The sequence below is a fragment of the Chionomys nivalis genome, chromosome 21 (genome assembly GCF_950005125.1).
Source record: "Chionomys nivalis chromosome 21, mChiNiv1.1, whole genome shotgun sequence".
NCBI classification, from domain to species: Eukaryota; Metazoa; Chordata; class Mammalia; order Rodentia; family Cricetidae; genus Chionomys; species Chionomys nivalis.
This window is the reverse complement of record NC_080106.1, coordinates 5,676,733-5,692,516: the sequence shown is the minus strand read 5'-3', so window position 1 is coordinate 5,692,516 and position 15,784 is coordinate 5,676,733. Positions and strand designations below refer to the sequence as shown.

Sequence of the window (15,784 nt, the reverse complement as noted above, 5' to 3'; positions counted from 1 at the left end):
AAGGTCGTTTTAGGTCAGGTCCTAGGTTTCCATACCTCAGTCCTGAAAGTAGCTTGCATTGCAGTTATAGGGCCTGACAGTACTGAGGCCTTGCTCTTTGCCAGCCGGGATCCTGTATTAAAGAATTCACCTTTTAGGCAGGGAGTGGTGGCATGTGGCTTTAATCCCAGCACTCACTCCGCAGGGGTGGGGCAGAGAGAGAGAGGCAGATCTCTGTGAGTTCCAGGCCAGCCTGGTCTACAGAACAAGATCCAGGACAGGCTCCAAAGCTACAGAGAAACCTTGTCTCGAAAAACAAAAACAACAATAAGAAAAAACAAAACAAAAAAATCAAAAAAACCTCACCTCTTGACAAACCCACTTCTGTATTCCGGTGACCACACCATCTTTGGCAGTCTCACTTGCATAATTTGCATATGGGACGCTAGTTAAGAGCCTGCCACCATCATTTCCTATGTGGAACTCAAACAAGTTGTCCAGTGTCTCTGTACCTCAGGTTGTCCTGACTGTAAAATGGAAGGAATTAGTTTTGGCAGAGTGGTTATGCAATATCGGGTACATAACAAGGCTCAATACTTACTAGCTCTTGCCTTTACTACTTCTCTTTAGTACTGGCAAAAATAATACTCATGTTAACGGCATAAGGCTCTTCTTACACCAGAAGCAAGTCTGGAGCCCTGGCTAGGCTCAGAAAGGGCAGAGAAAAGGGGAGAAGATAAACAGACTATTTGTTTTTAGATGACACTAATGCAGCCAAAATTGCACTTAACTAAAGACTATAAGGAAATTTGCTGGACCATACAAGGTCACAGCATGCCAAAGAGAGGGAGCACTAACAAAGGGGGGGGGGGTCCTGCACTCAAAGGAGAACCAACGATTTTAAAAGAAAAATCATACAGTTGTCCGTAATCAGACTTAACTCCTGCTCATCAAGAGGACAAGCTGCTGGAACAATTATCTCTCTTCCTGGGGGACTGCTGAACCAGTGGGGGCTTACAGCACTGTACCCTTACAAACCAAGACACTTACGTGGGGGAGCAAGGACAGCTGCGGGGATAGGGCGAGGAAGAACAAGGATCTGAGCAAGAAGGAGGTTGTGGAGAAGAAAAAGAATAGGGGGCGACTGGAGAGAAGGAGCAGAGGGAGGAGAAAGGACCGGGAGAGATGGGGGAACACAGTAAGGATGGGTGGGCAGGGCTGGGGGAACTGGAGGAGCAAGGGGAGGAAGAGAGGCTGAGAGAGCTTGGGAAGGAGGCGGGAGAAGTGGGAAAGGTGAGGACCCGAAGCAAGGGCAGGGATAGCTTAGGGTCCGCGTGGGTTGGTGTGGGGGGACAGATCGACCAGCGGTACTGTTTCGAGACGCCGGCGTAGTACACAGGCACGGCGCGCAGACGGGGGCGCTGTGGTCTCGGATTGCAGAAGGTGCAGCCGGACCCGCCTCTTTCCCCGCCCGCCCGTGTCGCAGGGAAGCCCGGCGGAGCAGGCTCGGCCACATCGCGGCCGCGCGGGCACAGTCGCCCAGCAGAGTGCGGACCTCGCGCCGCCTTTGTCCGCCGGTGGCAGCTGGTCTCGCGGCCACCGCCCGCGATGGCCCCACAGCAAGGCCGGCCCGCGTTGCCCGCCCGTTGCGAGCCGCCGGCGGCACCGCCCGTACCGCCTCGCCGAGAGCGCGGGGGGCGCGGGGCGCGCGGGCCCGGGGTGCCCGGGGGTCGGGGGCGCGCGGGCTGCGCCGAGGGGCGCGGCGTCAAGTGCGTACTAGTCGGCGACGGCGCGGTGGGCAAGACCAGCCTGGTGGTCAGCTATACCACCAACGGCTACCCCACCGAGTACATCCCCACGGCCTTCGACAACTTCTCGGGTGAGCGCGGAGCGGGGCGCGGCCTCGGGCTGGGAGGCGCGGGAGCCCGGCCCGGGAGCTCGGGGTGGCGCGGGTCCTCGGGCACCGGCACAGCGGGGCGGCGGCAGGGTGTCCGATCGACCCGGCTCGGGGATTCAGGAACGAGCTGTTGCACAGGTGCTCTTTTCACCTGCGCCCTCATCCGTGGCTACTCAGTTCCAGGGGGTCTCCGCCTGGAGCAACCGGGATTGCCCCGAGGGTGAGCCGGCCAGGCGCACCGGGGAGGGCTTGGGCTTGCGAGAACGTTCCTTTCTTCTGAGTCCGGCGCCTGCCTGGCCCGAGCCCCGCCTGCGCCGTCTAGGTTTCTGACGGTTGGCCCAGTCCTTCCAGCCTGTCCCTAGCTGAGCCAGTTCTCACGGGTGGGCTCATGGATCATACAAAGATACAAAAGTAAAGCAATCCTTTATCTTGATTTTTTTAGAAGTCTTTTTGGAATTTAAGAAAAAGTTTTTTTTAAAAAAAAAAAAAAATCACAAGAACTATTGTGAAAATCTTGCCCCTAGAAATTTTACCTCTGACCTCCAGTCTCCATAGCCAGACCCTGACTGTCTCTATTTCAGAAACCTCGTGGGTAACACAGAAGTGCAGGGGTAACCTCCCCGCCACCCCATCACCACACACACTCCACTCCCCACTAGCATAAACATTTATAAACAACCAGAAAGGCTATCAGAGAGAGACAAATTGTCTAATTTAAACGGAAACCTCCATGAGTTTCCTGGATGGGAGGTTCTTGCTCTCACCCCTCCTCGAGCCTGGTGAGAACCCATGTGGCTTCTCTCTACCAGCTTTTCTTTTTAATCCTCTCTTTGAATTGACAGAGAGGAGTGCCCTTTTCCACACATAGGGTGATAGGCCTCCTGTGTTTGTCCAAGTTCTCAAAACTGCTGGAGTTTTATGATAAACCCTGAAGCCCGGAGACTTTTTCCCAAGAGAAAACAGAATTATCTCTGAGGGTTTCCACGGATTTAAAACTGCAGAGTTTGTTCCCACCTAATCCCCCCCCACACACACACACACCTTGTGTTATTTCCAGGTCCTTTGAAACATGGGTGACAGGAAAATTAATCTTCCAGACTTGAGAGGGAAACACTAACCTCCGGGGCACCTTCTAGGGGTCAGGGCTTTGCTGCCTCATGTTCTGTGGTGGAGGGAGCCCCCACCTTGAAACATTTGTACGTAAAAACACCTCCACTGGGTTTAGCCAAGCTCTTCGTTCACTAAGAGGGACCAGAAGAGGAGCTGCCAATCTTCAGAGGGGGTGAAAGATGTCCAGATAACCATCTTGCTCTTTCTTTTCCCCTCAAGCTGTGGTGTCAGTAGATGGGCGGCCCGTGAGACTCCAGCTCTGTGACACGGCAGGACAGGTCAGTATCAAGTTACACAGCTCAGCACTGGGAAAGGAAACAGCCTTTTAAAGGTTTGCAAACAACTTATTCCCTTAGTAACTGGGTCATTGTGAAACCTGGGGAAGCTGGCCCACCCCTGCTTCAGCCCCTCTGCAGGCAGTGGGAGGAGCTGAGGAGGTGAAGAAGGACCCCTCTGGGCCAGTGAAACGGGGCCTGCCTGTTCAGGGCAAGAGAGGAGAAGGCAGTGGCAGAAACCGCCCTTCTCAGAACAGGGTTTTCTGATGGCTCTTGCTTTTCTGGCCTTTGCTAAAGAAGAGAAAACACAGTAATGGTTTGTAATCACTTCTCAGAGTAAGCCCCTCCTCTTTTATACTTTCTTGATTCAAGGCTAATAAGCCAGATACTTAAAAGTTTGTTCAGGGAGAAATTGTAGCTTATGTTAGTGAATATGAGCATCTGTCTTCCTCGATTCTGGAGCAGTGGCGTGGTGGTCAGAGACATACTCAGTCGGAGCAGAGGAAAGGCTGCTCTCTCTGGTTAGTCTGGTTCTGAGGGCAGAGCACCAGGAGAGAAAGCCAGGCAGTGATGCAGGGGTCATGGGTATACGGTCCCCTCACTGCCCTCCAGAAGAGTTTTGGGGCCTGGTTGAATCTGCCTCAGAAGCTATCTAGTCACCGAGGTCACGTGGTGCTTGTGAGTTCTTGGATGCCCCAGTGACAGTGAGCTTGTCTCCCCATGATGTCTAGAGCTGACGAAGCGCAGGGGGTAGACGTATCCCCTATACTTTTCTGACTATCCATGCTTCTGAAGAAGATCGCCTGCCTGTGTCCCCCAGTTCTCATCCCAAGCCAGGGCCTTCAGGTTACTCACTGCTCTAAGCTAGCGGACTTAGGACGTGGCTCTGGCTTAGTCCTTAGACCTCAAGGAGACAGAAGACGAGGCTGTCTTAACGGATTATCATCAAAGTGATAAGTGCAGCAATGGAGTGGAAGTCCAGCTGGGAAAGCTGTTCATGCCTGAGAGGAGCCAGACCCCATCAGTATGTTCACTGTGTGGGAAAGAAGCATCAAAATCCAGGCAGAGTTGTTCATGCTTGTAATCTCGGCCCTCAAGAAGCTGCAGCAGAAGGAAAGCCACAAGTTCAAAGCCAACCTGGACTATGTAGTGAGTTCAAGGCCAGCCTGGACATAAGACACTATCTCAAAAACAAAAATGCCAGGCATGGTGGTCACACACCTGAAATCTCAGCACTTGGGAGGTAAAGACAGGAGGTTTAGAAGGTCAAAGTCCTTGGCTACATAGGGCATTTAAGGCCAGTCTAGCCTGTGTGAGACCCTGCCTTTTGAAAACATGCAAACCAAGGAAAAATACCAAAGAAAAAATCTTCTTGGGTCTTCCTCTTTTTGCATGATGCCCCCTGAGTTGTTTTACACAAAGTGAGAAGGTTGGGTTTTTCCATCTGTAGAACATGGGTAGAAGTGTGTAGTGGCTGTAGGCACCCTGAGGACCAGACAGGAGGCTGGAAACCTGAACCCCAAGGCACAGACATCATGAGCCCCATTGAGGAGCTGCTAGGATGTTGGCTCAGGAATCACTGTGCTACCCCTCAGATGTCTCTACCGCCCTCTTAGCTTCTGAAGGAGGTGGGATTTCCTTGGAAGATGAGTCCTGAGTTGGCGTCTGGCACACCTTAGGGCTCTGTGTGGTATAGTGCATGAACCAGAAAGAGCAAGGCAAAGGTGCCCGTAGAGCTGGGCGTGCCTGCTGTCGACCTATAGCCATAGACCAGTTCTCAGGAGCTCTCAAGGAAAACAGCACAGTGCAGGGCGAAACCTTGGCCTATGGGTTTTTGAGAGGAGATGGATATGTTGGAAAATCAACTCAGTATTCCTAAGAAGGAGTTAAATGTATCCTTTATATCACATCCTAAAAGTCAAGGAGTAAACTGAGAGTATTGGTTCAGTCCTGTACTCCCAGTATTTGGGACACAGAGGCAAGAGAATCACAAGTTTTAGATCTGCCTGGGCTACTGTGTAGCCCTTGAACTGTGAGTTCAAGGCTAGCCTGGGCCTCACTATACAGTGAAATCCTGTTTAAAAGAAAATATATCAAATGGATTCAGGTTGCATTTACATAGTTATTTGTATATATGTATATATAATAAAGAAAAAGAGGCCATGAATTTGAGGGGCAGTGGGTGGAGTCATTCTTTCTCAGCTCTCACATATAAGGACCTCATCAGGGGCAGAGACACCCCGAGCTGCTGGGTTCTCCCTTGAGCTTATTAACTGTTGTCTCGTATGGCCACTTGGTTATTGACCCACAGTGGAAATAGATCCTTAGACCAAGAATGGCTAGTGCAAATAAGACAGATGTTGGTTCCCTTAACCCAAGAAAGCAGCCTGTGCAGACTGGTTTTATGTCAACTTGGTACAGACCAGAGTCATTTGGGAAGAGGAAACCTCAGTTAAGAAAATGCCCTGTCATTCTTTATATGAGAATTACCCCCCACATCCCCACCCCACTTCCCACACCCCGACACACCCCCAGCTCCAAATGGGTTTGTTTGTTTGAATACTTGGTTGCCATTGATGGAACTTTTTGGGAAGGATTAGAAGGTGTGCCTTGTTAGAGGAGATGTGTCTCGCTCCCCCCACCCCCGCATTGAGGTTTCAAAATGATTTCTTAGTGTGTCCCCTTCTGCCTCCTGCTTGTGGATCAAGATGTGAACTCTCAGCCATTCCTGCCACCATGCTTTGGCTCTACTGTCATAGATTCTAGCAAGCCCTCTGAAACCATAAGCCCTATTAAATGTCTTCTTTAAAATTTACTTTTATAGCTGCCTTGGCCGTGATGTTTTGTTCACAGCAATAGAAAAGTAGCTAATACCTATCCCTGACAGACTGTCCTATGGGCGGGCCCTGGTATAGTTTCTTAATTAGTGATGGGTGTGGGAAGGCCCAGTTCACTGTGCGAGGTGACACACCTGGGCTGATGACCGTGCGTGCTATAAGAAAACAGGCTAAACAAGCCAGTAATCAGAACTCCTCCATGGCCTCTGCCTCTGTTCCTGACTCCAGGTTCCTGCCCTGATTTCCCTGGCTGATGGATTGCAGGCTGTAAAGTCATGTAGACCCTTTCCTCCCCGTGTTGTTTTGGTCCTGATGTTTATCACAGTGATAGAAACCCTAACAGAGACAGCCATCGTTGGAGAAGGATGCCTAGAGAATGGGGCTCTAGGTGATCAGAACCTGCCGGCCGAGTCGAGGGAACTGTTGAGAGCGTTTGGCTTTTCCTGCTTTGGGAAGTCACCAGTGTTGGCTGCTGGAGGATGTCAGCACCCACAGACACATTTCAGATAAGAGGGAGCTGGTACGACAGCTTTCCTGGGCTGAGCTGAGCTGAGCTGGAGTTTCCTGTTGGCAGGAAATGGTGCCACAGGGCTCTAGAAGATGTCTGAGAGGAGATGCAGGCATGGATGCCTGCCTCGTGCCTGCCGTGTCTGGTGTTTGGAGAATCTGCCGGTAGACTGCAGACCGTCTGTGTTCATTTACCTGCTCCAGGTCTCTGTACCACGGGACAGCTGTGCTCCTTCTATCTGAAACACTGTGTGGAAGCTTAGCCACTTGCAGAGACGAGAGAAGGAACAAACGTAAGAGAAAGAAGATACGGCCAGGACAAGCCTGTATTACCAGTGTCCGTGGGTGACGTCAGGGAGGGTACCAGTTCGTTAAACTGCTACGGATAGTGGCCTACACGGAGCCTAGTTTCATGTCTCAGTCTTTCTTATTTCTGAGGACCATGGTTCCACACTGCGCTGGGGCTGGCGGGAGGAATTAGCATCCTTCACGGCTGTGGTCAGGCAGATCAGGGCTGGCTCTTGGGTACCAGCATGGATGAGTACTGACCTTCAGAGTTGCCAAGTTCCAAAAGCAAAAAGAGAGAGTTGAGGTCACTGTGGGCTGAAGGCCAGAAAAAGCGAGATCTCATTAGCGTTGAGTGCGTTTCTGTAGCGAGTGTCATGGTGGTCGTGATCACTAAAGAAACAAAGAGCAGGGCTGGAGAGATGGCTCAGCTTAAGAGAATTGACTGCTGTTCTGGAGGTCCTGAGTTCAATTCCCAGCAACCACATGATGACTCACACCCATCTATAATGAGATCTGGTGCCCCTCACACTATATACATAATACATAAATTAAAAAAAAAGAAACAAAGAGCACATTTGGAGTGTTAAGGCTGTGCCGTCCCTCAGAGCTTATAGAGGCTGCACCTGTGTCCCAGGGCAGGCAGCAGGGCAAGTCTGAGATACTGACTCCTGACTGTAAAAATAGGGGCTTTCTGTGACTGCCCTGGTCCTCAAGGCCATTCACTAAGGTGGTGAGAGCTAATGAGAGTAATGTCCTTGTACTATTTGGTTTCAGGATGAGTTTGACAAGCTGAGGCCCCTCTGCTACACCAACGCGGATATCTTCCTGCTGTGCTTCAGCGTGGTGAGTCCCACCTCCTTCCAAAACGTCAGTGAGAAGTGGGTACCGGAGATTCGGTGTCACTGCCCGAAGGCCCCCATCATCCTGGTTGGGACCCAGTCGGACCTTCGAGAAGATGTCAAAGTGCTCATTGAACTGGACAAATGCAAGGAAAAGCCAGTCCCCGAGGAGGCAGCGAAGCTGTGCGCTGAGGAAATCAAAGCTGTCTCCTATATCGAATGCTCAGCTTTGACTCAGAAAAACCTCAAAGAGGTGTTTGACGCCGCCATTGTTGCTGGTATCCAGCACTCGGACTCCCAGCAACAGCCGAAGAAGTCTAAAAGCAGGACCCCAGATAAGGTGCGGGACCTGTCCAAGTCCTGGTGGAGAAAGTACTGCTGCCTGGCCTGACCCTCACAAGCAGCTGGTGTTTAAGCTGCAAGAAACTCTTTGTGTAACGTGGGTGTGGTCATAGGACAAGCCCTCAAAGTGTGCCCCTTTGTCCTTAATTTCCTGTCTGGGAGACTGGAGTTGAGATTCATATGCAAACTATGTTAGAGAAATTTGGAAGTTAAGTTGTTTTGTTTTGTTTTTGTTTTTTGTAACTCTGGAAACTTAGAGCTGTAGACCTCTGGATTAATTTATATTCATATGAAAAGGGCTCTTCCAAGCTAGGTTACATGAAGTTCTGCTGCATTGTACAGGACAAAGGAGACCGTGCCCCTCTCCTGACTAAGGGCTGCTGAGTGCTTAGTGAATGCCAAGCACACCAGACTTGGTGAGAATCAGTCCCGGCTCCGAAACCACACAAACCATACCTGTTTTTGTAAGCGCAAAAATCTGAAGAAAAGATCTGCTCCTGACCAGAAGACCTCACACCCGTCCCTTTGCCATTCACTCAGCCTTGCTTGCTTAAGATTCTAAACCAAAACATCCCGCTGGCTCCTGACATTGTGCTGTCTGGAGAGAACACTTGCTTGTAATGCTTTCTGTTTTGTTTTGAATCACATGACCAGTTGTGTTGCTGTGAAAATGGTGGGAATGGCTCTTGGAAGGCAAGTGCTGGGCGCAGAGCTGGCATTATTTTCAGGGGGCAACTGACTCACGTTGAGATCAGAGAGTGCTCTTTGCTTTCAGGACTGGCTTGTGCACTGGGCCATCTGTGTCCTGGGGAGGAAAGCAAGAGGAGGTTCTTGTCTAGGGACTTAAAGCCGCCAAGCTCAGCATCCCATTTGCAAGAAGGGGGTCCCTCCCTCGAGAGAAGCCATAGTCAATTGTGGGACACACACACACACACACACACACCTTAAGTGTGCTGAAATGTCCATCTGGGTACACACTCATATGTTTGTGTGCATGCACACATGAGTGTACTCACACATGCAGGCGGCTGGTTGGCTGATGAAATTTTGAGACACACAAAGCGTGCTTGCAGGTGTCAGGGTGGCATGCCTTCTTCTTGACATTTTTTTGAACAGACATCATTTTGTAGAATGTTATCTTCTTTTACACATTTTTGAAACTATCTTAGAATGTGGGATGAACATACTTCTGATGTTCACAAGATCGTGCTGCGGCGCTTGTCCTTTGAGGGGAGGGGCTTACAGCTGGCTGTCTTGGGGCTGTCCTGTGTCCGGAAAGCTCTGTCACAGTGCTGTAGGTACTTCCAAGGTGCCGTAGGGGCCAATGAATCCCAGCTTCTCATTTGCTGTGGGCAAGGTACCTCTTTGTGGCCACCTGGTAACAAAATTTTCTGTCTGTGAAAATTTTTTTATATTAAAAAAAGTCAACCTTATGTTTTTCTATAGAAAAAAAAGTAAAAAGATCAGGTCATATTTCAGGTCAATGACTTCTTCCTGCTGGCGAATAGGACCCAGGACTTCCTTTATTAAAGTGAAAAGGTTAATTGCTGAACCACCAGGAAAGATGAACTGTTTGTTACTGAGCCTCCAGCACAGTGCCAGTGACATCAGCCACGCTTTTCTGACGCGTCTCATTGTGGCCTGAGCGGTAGCATTGCTTCACTTACAGAAATGCTTGTAACTGGCCTCGTGACTGAGTTTACTGCCCTACTGTGCTTGGCTGCCTGGAAAGCCCGCCTCCAAGAGGAGGCTCCGTCTATCCTGTGTACAGAAGGTGGGTGGGGAGGAGTGAGTTATTTAATTTTAAATGTTATAATAAAAGCCAATGTAGTGGAGACCAAGGACATGAACATTTAGAACACAGACTTTGATGTATGGTGCCAGGGCCATGGGGCCTCGCGCTCGGCCTCTGGGTCACTGGGAAGTGGCATGAAGGATGCTGTGTGACCAAGTTCTGGACACTTCCTTCCAGGATGAATATTCCTGAGCTGTTATGCCACAAATGTACTGGTTGACACTGACCTGCAAGTTTTCAATATATTATTGCAGCCTGTGGAGTAATAAGGTCTGGATGTACTTGAGGTTTCCTGCATTTTTACTTTTCGAATATAGAGATTTGGGCTGAGAAATTTTTAGAAGTCTGTGCCTGAATGAAATGTAAAGTTGGTTCTCTTTGTGGCTGGAAAGTGGCAGAACATACAGGCTGGTGTCTCGGGAGGGCTCTGTGAGCCGTGTGCGTAGCCATGTCTCTTCTGACTCTCAGTGTAGGCCGAGTCACCTGGAAAACACTGTAGCAGGCCACCAAGCTGTCACCTCATCATGTGTGCAAACAGACTTTTGATACCTTTATTTTCTGCTCAACAGACATGTGAGCAGTTCCCCAGAAGTCTCAAGCCGAGAGGGGAGCCTCACCACTCTGCAGGTGCCTTACCAACTTGTGCTTTTCTGTTTTCACGTGTCAAAGATGTTGGACAGAATCTTGTACTTGAAAATGCTATAAATGAGTCACTATGAAATAAACTCTGACCTGTGGACATAGTTGTCTTCGTCTCTTCTATCAGGAGAACAGAAACTTAGGCACGCCTTGGCCTGGCACAGGTTAGGAAGCATTCTTGTGTTTGGGGAAAGCATCTAGGACACATTCATTCAACACAGGTCCTTGGGCTCTCTGGGGTTGGTCCAATGATTGGGACCCTCTGCATGTTCACCCTGTGTTTCAGATTCCAGAGGTGTTCAGTGTTGAGGAAGACCTGAGGGCCCGAGAGCTTCATGTGTGAACACAGATGAGTACCCTGGGTGGCATGTGGCAGGGATCTATAAGGCACAAGAAGGGAAACGGAAGCCAAGACCCCATCACCTGCAATGGTGCTTCTGAAACCCCAGGTACCTGCATCCCAGGATGACAAGGACATTATGTGCTTTATGATTCTGGAAGTTGATCTCACAGTGTTAAGAGGGTGTAGCTCTCTAGGAGATACGAGCAGACACACTCCATCTTGTTTCTGACATGAAATCCACCACAAACAACTTGAAGGATTTTGTTTAGCTCGGGGGTTTTAAAGGTCACAATCCCTCGTTAGCAGATCCCATCGATTCTGAACCTGATATGAAGTGAAATGTCAAAATTAAGGATCCTAGAGCGATAACCACTCACCTGTGATGACCAGAACACAGATTGAGTACGTGTGTGTGCTGCAGGCTTTTTCTTCCCCTTTTGTTCCCTCCAGGGCCCCAACCTATGGAACAGCGAAGACTGCATTCAGGGTGGGGTGGCTCTTTCCCCTCAATCCCCCTGTGGACCCAGAAAGTGTCCTTTACTAATTTTGGCACTTTTCAACCCAACCAAAGGGGAATCAAGATTGAATGCCACTGAGCTAGAAAGATGACTCACTTAGGGGCGTGCACTGCTCGGCCAGAGGTCCTGAGTTAGGTTCCCTGCGACCACGTCAGAAGCTAACAACCACCTGTGACTCCAGCTGTAGGGCCTCTGCAAACACCTGCACTTAAGTGTGCATATTATATACAGACACATGTACGTACACCAAATTAAAAATAAAATCTTTTTTAAAAGAAAGAAGATTAACGATTGGAGTTGTCTGGTAGCAGATGACCGCTGTGTTGCACCTGGCAGGCTGCAGCTTTTGTAAATGCCAGCTGCACAGTCCACCTTGATGGTGGGGAATGCTGTGCAGATAGCAGTCAAACCTCTCCCGCCCCGTGTGTGGCCACGGGGTCAATGGTAGGCTAGCTTCACAGCCTTCAGCATCAACCTTAGAGTGGTAGACTCCAGCCCAGAGGGACCTGGAACATGGGGACAGTGTGTCCACCCCGGGGTAGATGTCAGAGCTACTTCTCAGGATTTATGACCTGGAAAAGGTGGGCAACAAGAAGTACCAGCAGAGCCGTTTCTAAGAGGAAAGAAGGCAGAAAGATACCTGTCACATGCTGAGGCCTGGCCGACCAAGACTGGAGTGCAGCAAGTGCGGCCGTGGAAGAGCCTGGGCCCCACCTAAATCCCAGGTACACCTCTTTGCTGCACGAATAATAAAAACCCAGAGGCACATATTGGGGTTCAATCTTAAGATCAGAGATGCAAAACCAGTCAAGCCACTGGAGATCTCTTACCTCTTTGAAATCTTCAGACTAAAAGTGGACAAGTTCCTGCCTCAGCCTGCCTTATATTCCTCTCTAGTGCTGGGATTAAAGCCCTATATCACCACCGCCTGGCTCTATGGCTGACTAGTGTGGCCGTTTTGCATTCTGTTCTTCAGGTAAGCTTTATTAATTAAAATACAAAAGAAATATCACTACATTTCCCCTTTTTTGTCTAAAATAAAAAGGCTATAACTAATATAAGAAAATTATATACAATAAGTTCAATAACTTTATACAACATATTCAGGCAATAAATACATTAACAATGTCTGTCTATTTGCATTTGACAAATTCAGAGAAAATACTCCATATCTACCCTATCTTGGTGAGTCCAAAGTCTTGTACCTAATTTACTTTCTATCATAACTTGCTTTCTGCACCAGGTAAATAATAATATCTATATCTTCCCTTTTTTCAGAGTAGATTCAATAATCTACCCTTTATTCCTGTCATGTTTATATCCCCCCTTTTCTTTTCAAAAGAACCTTGAATCTAATTTCCTTTGTTTAGCTTTTTTCCTGACCATTACCAATAACAACTTGTAACCAACCCCCTTAAACAATGACAAATATCCATGACCCACTGAACAACCAAAAACCACCCACCTCACCTCTCAGGAATGTGGGCATCATGAAATTATTGTTACATCCACACCTGTGTCTACCAGACCTTCAATGACAACATCATCTATTCATACTTTTAATTTTGGTCTTTGTTCATTTATAAAAATTTGGCAAAATACTTGCTTTATGGTCTCCCCTGAAATTTTTGTCCTCTCTTTTATAGCTGTTCTATTATCCAGAACAGTATGATTTCTTGCTATAGGCATTGAATTCTTTGATTGCTCTGGAAAGGAGTTTCTTCTACAATGGAAGGAAATGGCTTAACTGGGTTTGGCCCTTCACAGAGTTTCCCAACAGCAAATAATTACCTTGACTATTCCTCGTTGACCTATATTCATTAGTGCAATGCCAGCCTTCGCCACAGCTTCTGGATAATCCAGAAGGGAGGGACATTCTGAATGGATTATTCTTAGAAAAAAATATTTCTAGGAACACACTGTGTTCAATCCCTTTTAAGATGACCTTGTTTGCCACAATTATAACATTTGACATGTCCATTTTTCCTCAAATCTCTGGAAATCACCTCTCCTATCCATGCATCATCATGGTTATGAGATTCAATATTAATTGTATCTCAAATTCATTCCTCTAAAGGTGCTGACCTTGCCTTTAATGGCCTAATTATCCTTTTACATAGAGAATTGGCATTTTTAAAAGCCAGAGATTCAATTATCATTTGTCTAGCTTCTGAATTTGGTATCATTCTATTTACTGCTAAAGTTAATCTTTGTAAAGTCTCCCTTTGGGCCCTGGATAGCTTTAGTAAATGACTCAATTTTCTTTCCTATTTCTGTCCCAAGCATTCAAAGCTGCTGTGTGGCATAAAACCAGGGTGTGGTCATCATACACAGCTTGCCTTTCTGTAGTGGCATAGTCTCCTTTTCCAAGAATTTGATCTTGGAAGATTTCCCTCCCTCTAGCTTTATTCTGTTGTTCAATAATCTTAGCTTCTTCTCTGAATCAGGTATTCCATTGTAATTGTGGACCAGGCTCTCTAAAACATCTTTAACCAATCTATCCAGTCTTTAGGGATAATTCTATTACAAACTGACCACTAGTTTAACAGTTACTTTACAAAATGCATGCCATATGAGACTATTGCTTCCTTGAATCTCTTTAAATCTAACACTGGCACAGGAGTCCAGTTAGCTGTAACAGAACCTCTGCCATTTGGCAATTCCTGAAAGGTTACTGAATATATTAAGGTTGGTTGTCTGAAAACCTTAGGCTGTTCCTCTCTATTTTTATAATGCAAAGCTAAAATTGGCTCTCCATTTAAGTCCTCTGTTTGGATTTGAATATCTCTATGATCTTTATTTGGTTTTTTAAGGCTTATATTTTACCACTCAGATTAACCAGCATTTTTAGTGATAAGACAAAAATGATCAAGCTGATAATGTTTCCTGTTGACATTACATAAATCACATCTAAATTAGATAGATATCCTCTCATTTAGTCACTCCATTTTCAAACTGTCCAGCATTTTATCATACAGAGACCCAAATCCCTCCACTGTTATGATTTTTTCTCATGTTTTAATGTTGGAAAAAAATCCTCTCTTTTAACTAATTCCTCCCTTTGGGAATTCCCAGTTGTCTTACCAAATCTACGGACGATGTTGAAGAAGCTGTGAGAATGATTGCTGCTGTGTAGAACAGTAAAGCCTGACTGGGTTTCAAGGCAGCTGCCTAGTTTGGCAACAGCCTGAGAAGAAGGTTCAGGGAGAGGCTGCATCATATGGGAGGGAGGGGGGAGGGAGGGGGGAGGGAGGGAGAGGCTGCATCATATGGGAGGGAGGGAGGGAGGGAGGGAGGGAGGGAGGGAGGGAGGGAGGGAGGGAGGGAGAGAGCGCGCTGTCTCTAAGAAGAGAGGCAGACTTTGAAGTCTGTTTCAGGCCTCTTCTCTGGGACATAAACCTAATTCATTGTATGAGTTTCCTGTTGCTGCTATAACAAAGATATTACAAACCCAGGCATTTAAACAACCAAGCCTAACTACCTTATTGTTTCAGAGGCTAGTAATCTGATGGGACCTCACATCCAGAAATAAAGAGCTCTACAGAGTTGAGCCAGGAGGCTTGGGTTTCCTTTGGTAGTTTCTGGGGTTGCCCGCCTCATGGTTTGTGTCTTCCTGCTCCTTTGACGCCCATTGTGGAATCACACACCACTGATGTTTCCGTCTCTTTCTTTGCCACCCAGGACTCCTGTCACGAAAGCACTGGGTCCATTGGAAATAGTCCTGGGTGTTTATCACCCAAAGGTTAGCTGGCACTGGGTCCATTGGAAATAGTCCTGGGTGTTTATCACCCAAAGGTTAGCTGATAGCGGTTTCCACCATTTTGTGTCCCTTTGGCCATGAAATCTGCATGGTCACAGAGTCTAGTTCGAGGGGTAGATATTTGGGAGCCTCTCTTTTGCCTCCCTCTCACACAGACGTCTCTGCTCACACAACTCCACAGAGGGGCCACTGGCTGCTTGCACTGTTCATAAGCATTTGAGCAGTGCGTGGTGCCGGCTTCCCACTCTTTGGGTTTCTTCCCGTGAATGTGCGAAGGGAAATTTTACACTATCCCACACCTACTCAGCAATCACAAAATAAAACTGAAAAGCAGTAAAGGACATGCATTTGTGTGCACGCATGTGCAAGTGTGTGTGTGTTTGAGAGAGAGAGAGAGAGAGAGAGAGAGAGAGAGAGAGACTGAAAAAGGAGATGGAGGAGGACTCTGGGGTTGTAGAGAAAATGGGCAGCAGCCCTGGGACACAAGGAACCAGGGCCCCGTCTGCTGGTTATGCATTTGGACCTTGTTTCCTGGAGAAGACAGGAGGGCTCAAAGCAATTCCCTTTCTCTTTTCTTTTTAGATTTATTTATTTTACTTTGTGTGTATGAGTGCTTTATCGACACGTATGTATATACACCACATACACGCATGGC

The 15,784-nt window shown here is 47.9% G+C and overlaps 2 protein-coding genes across 2 annotated transcripts in view; one reads left to right on the top strand and one right to left on the bottom strand.

The window, feature by feature from the left end:
* The window catches only part of LOC130863765 (eukaryotic translation initiation factor 3 subunit A-like), a 60,290-nt gene that overhangs the window by 7,139 nt on the left and 37,367 nt on the right, over positions 1–15,784 (bottom strand). The window lies entirely within an intron of this gene.
* On the top strand, positions 1,487–10,608 carry Rhou (ras homolog family member U). Its single transcript, XM_057754040.1, has 3 exons — positions 1,487–1,858; positions 3,206–3,264; positions 7,668–10,608. Exons 1-3 carry the CDS (start codon positions 1,588–1,590, stop codon positions 8,121–8,123), a joined length of 786 nt encoding a protein of 261 aa, XP_057610023.1. The 5' UTR covers positions 1,487–1,587; the 3' UTR covers positions 8,124–10,608.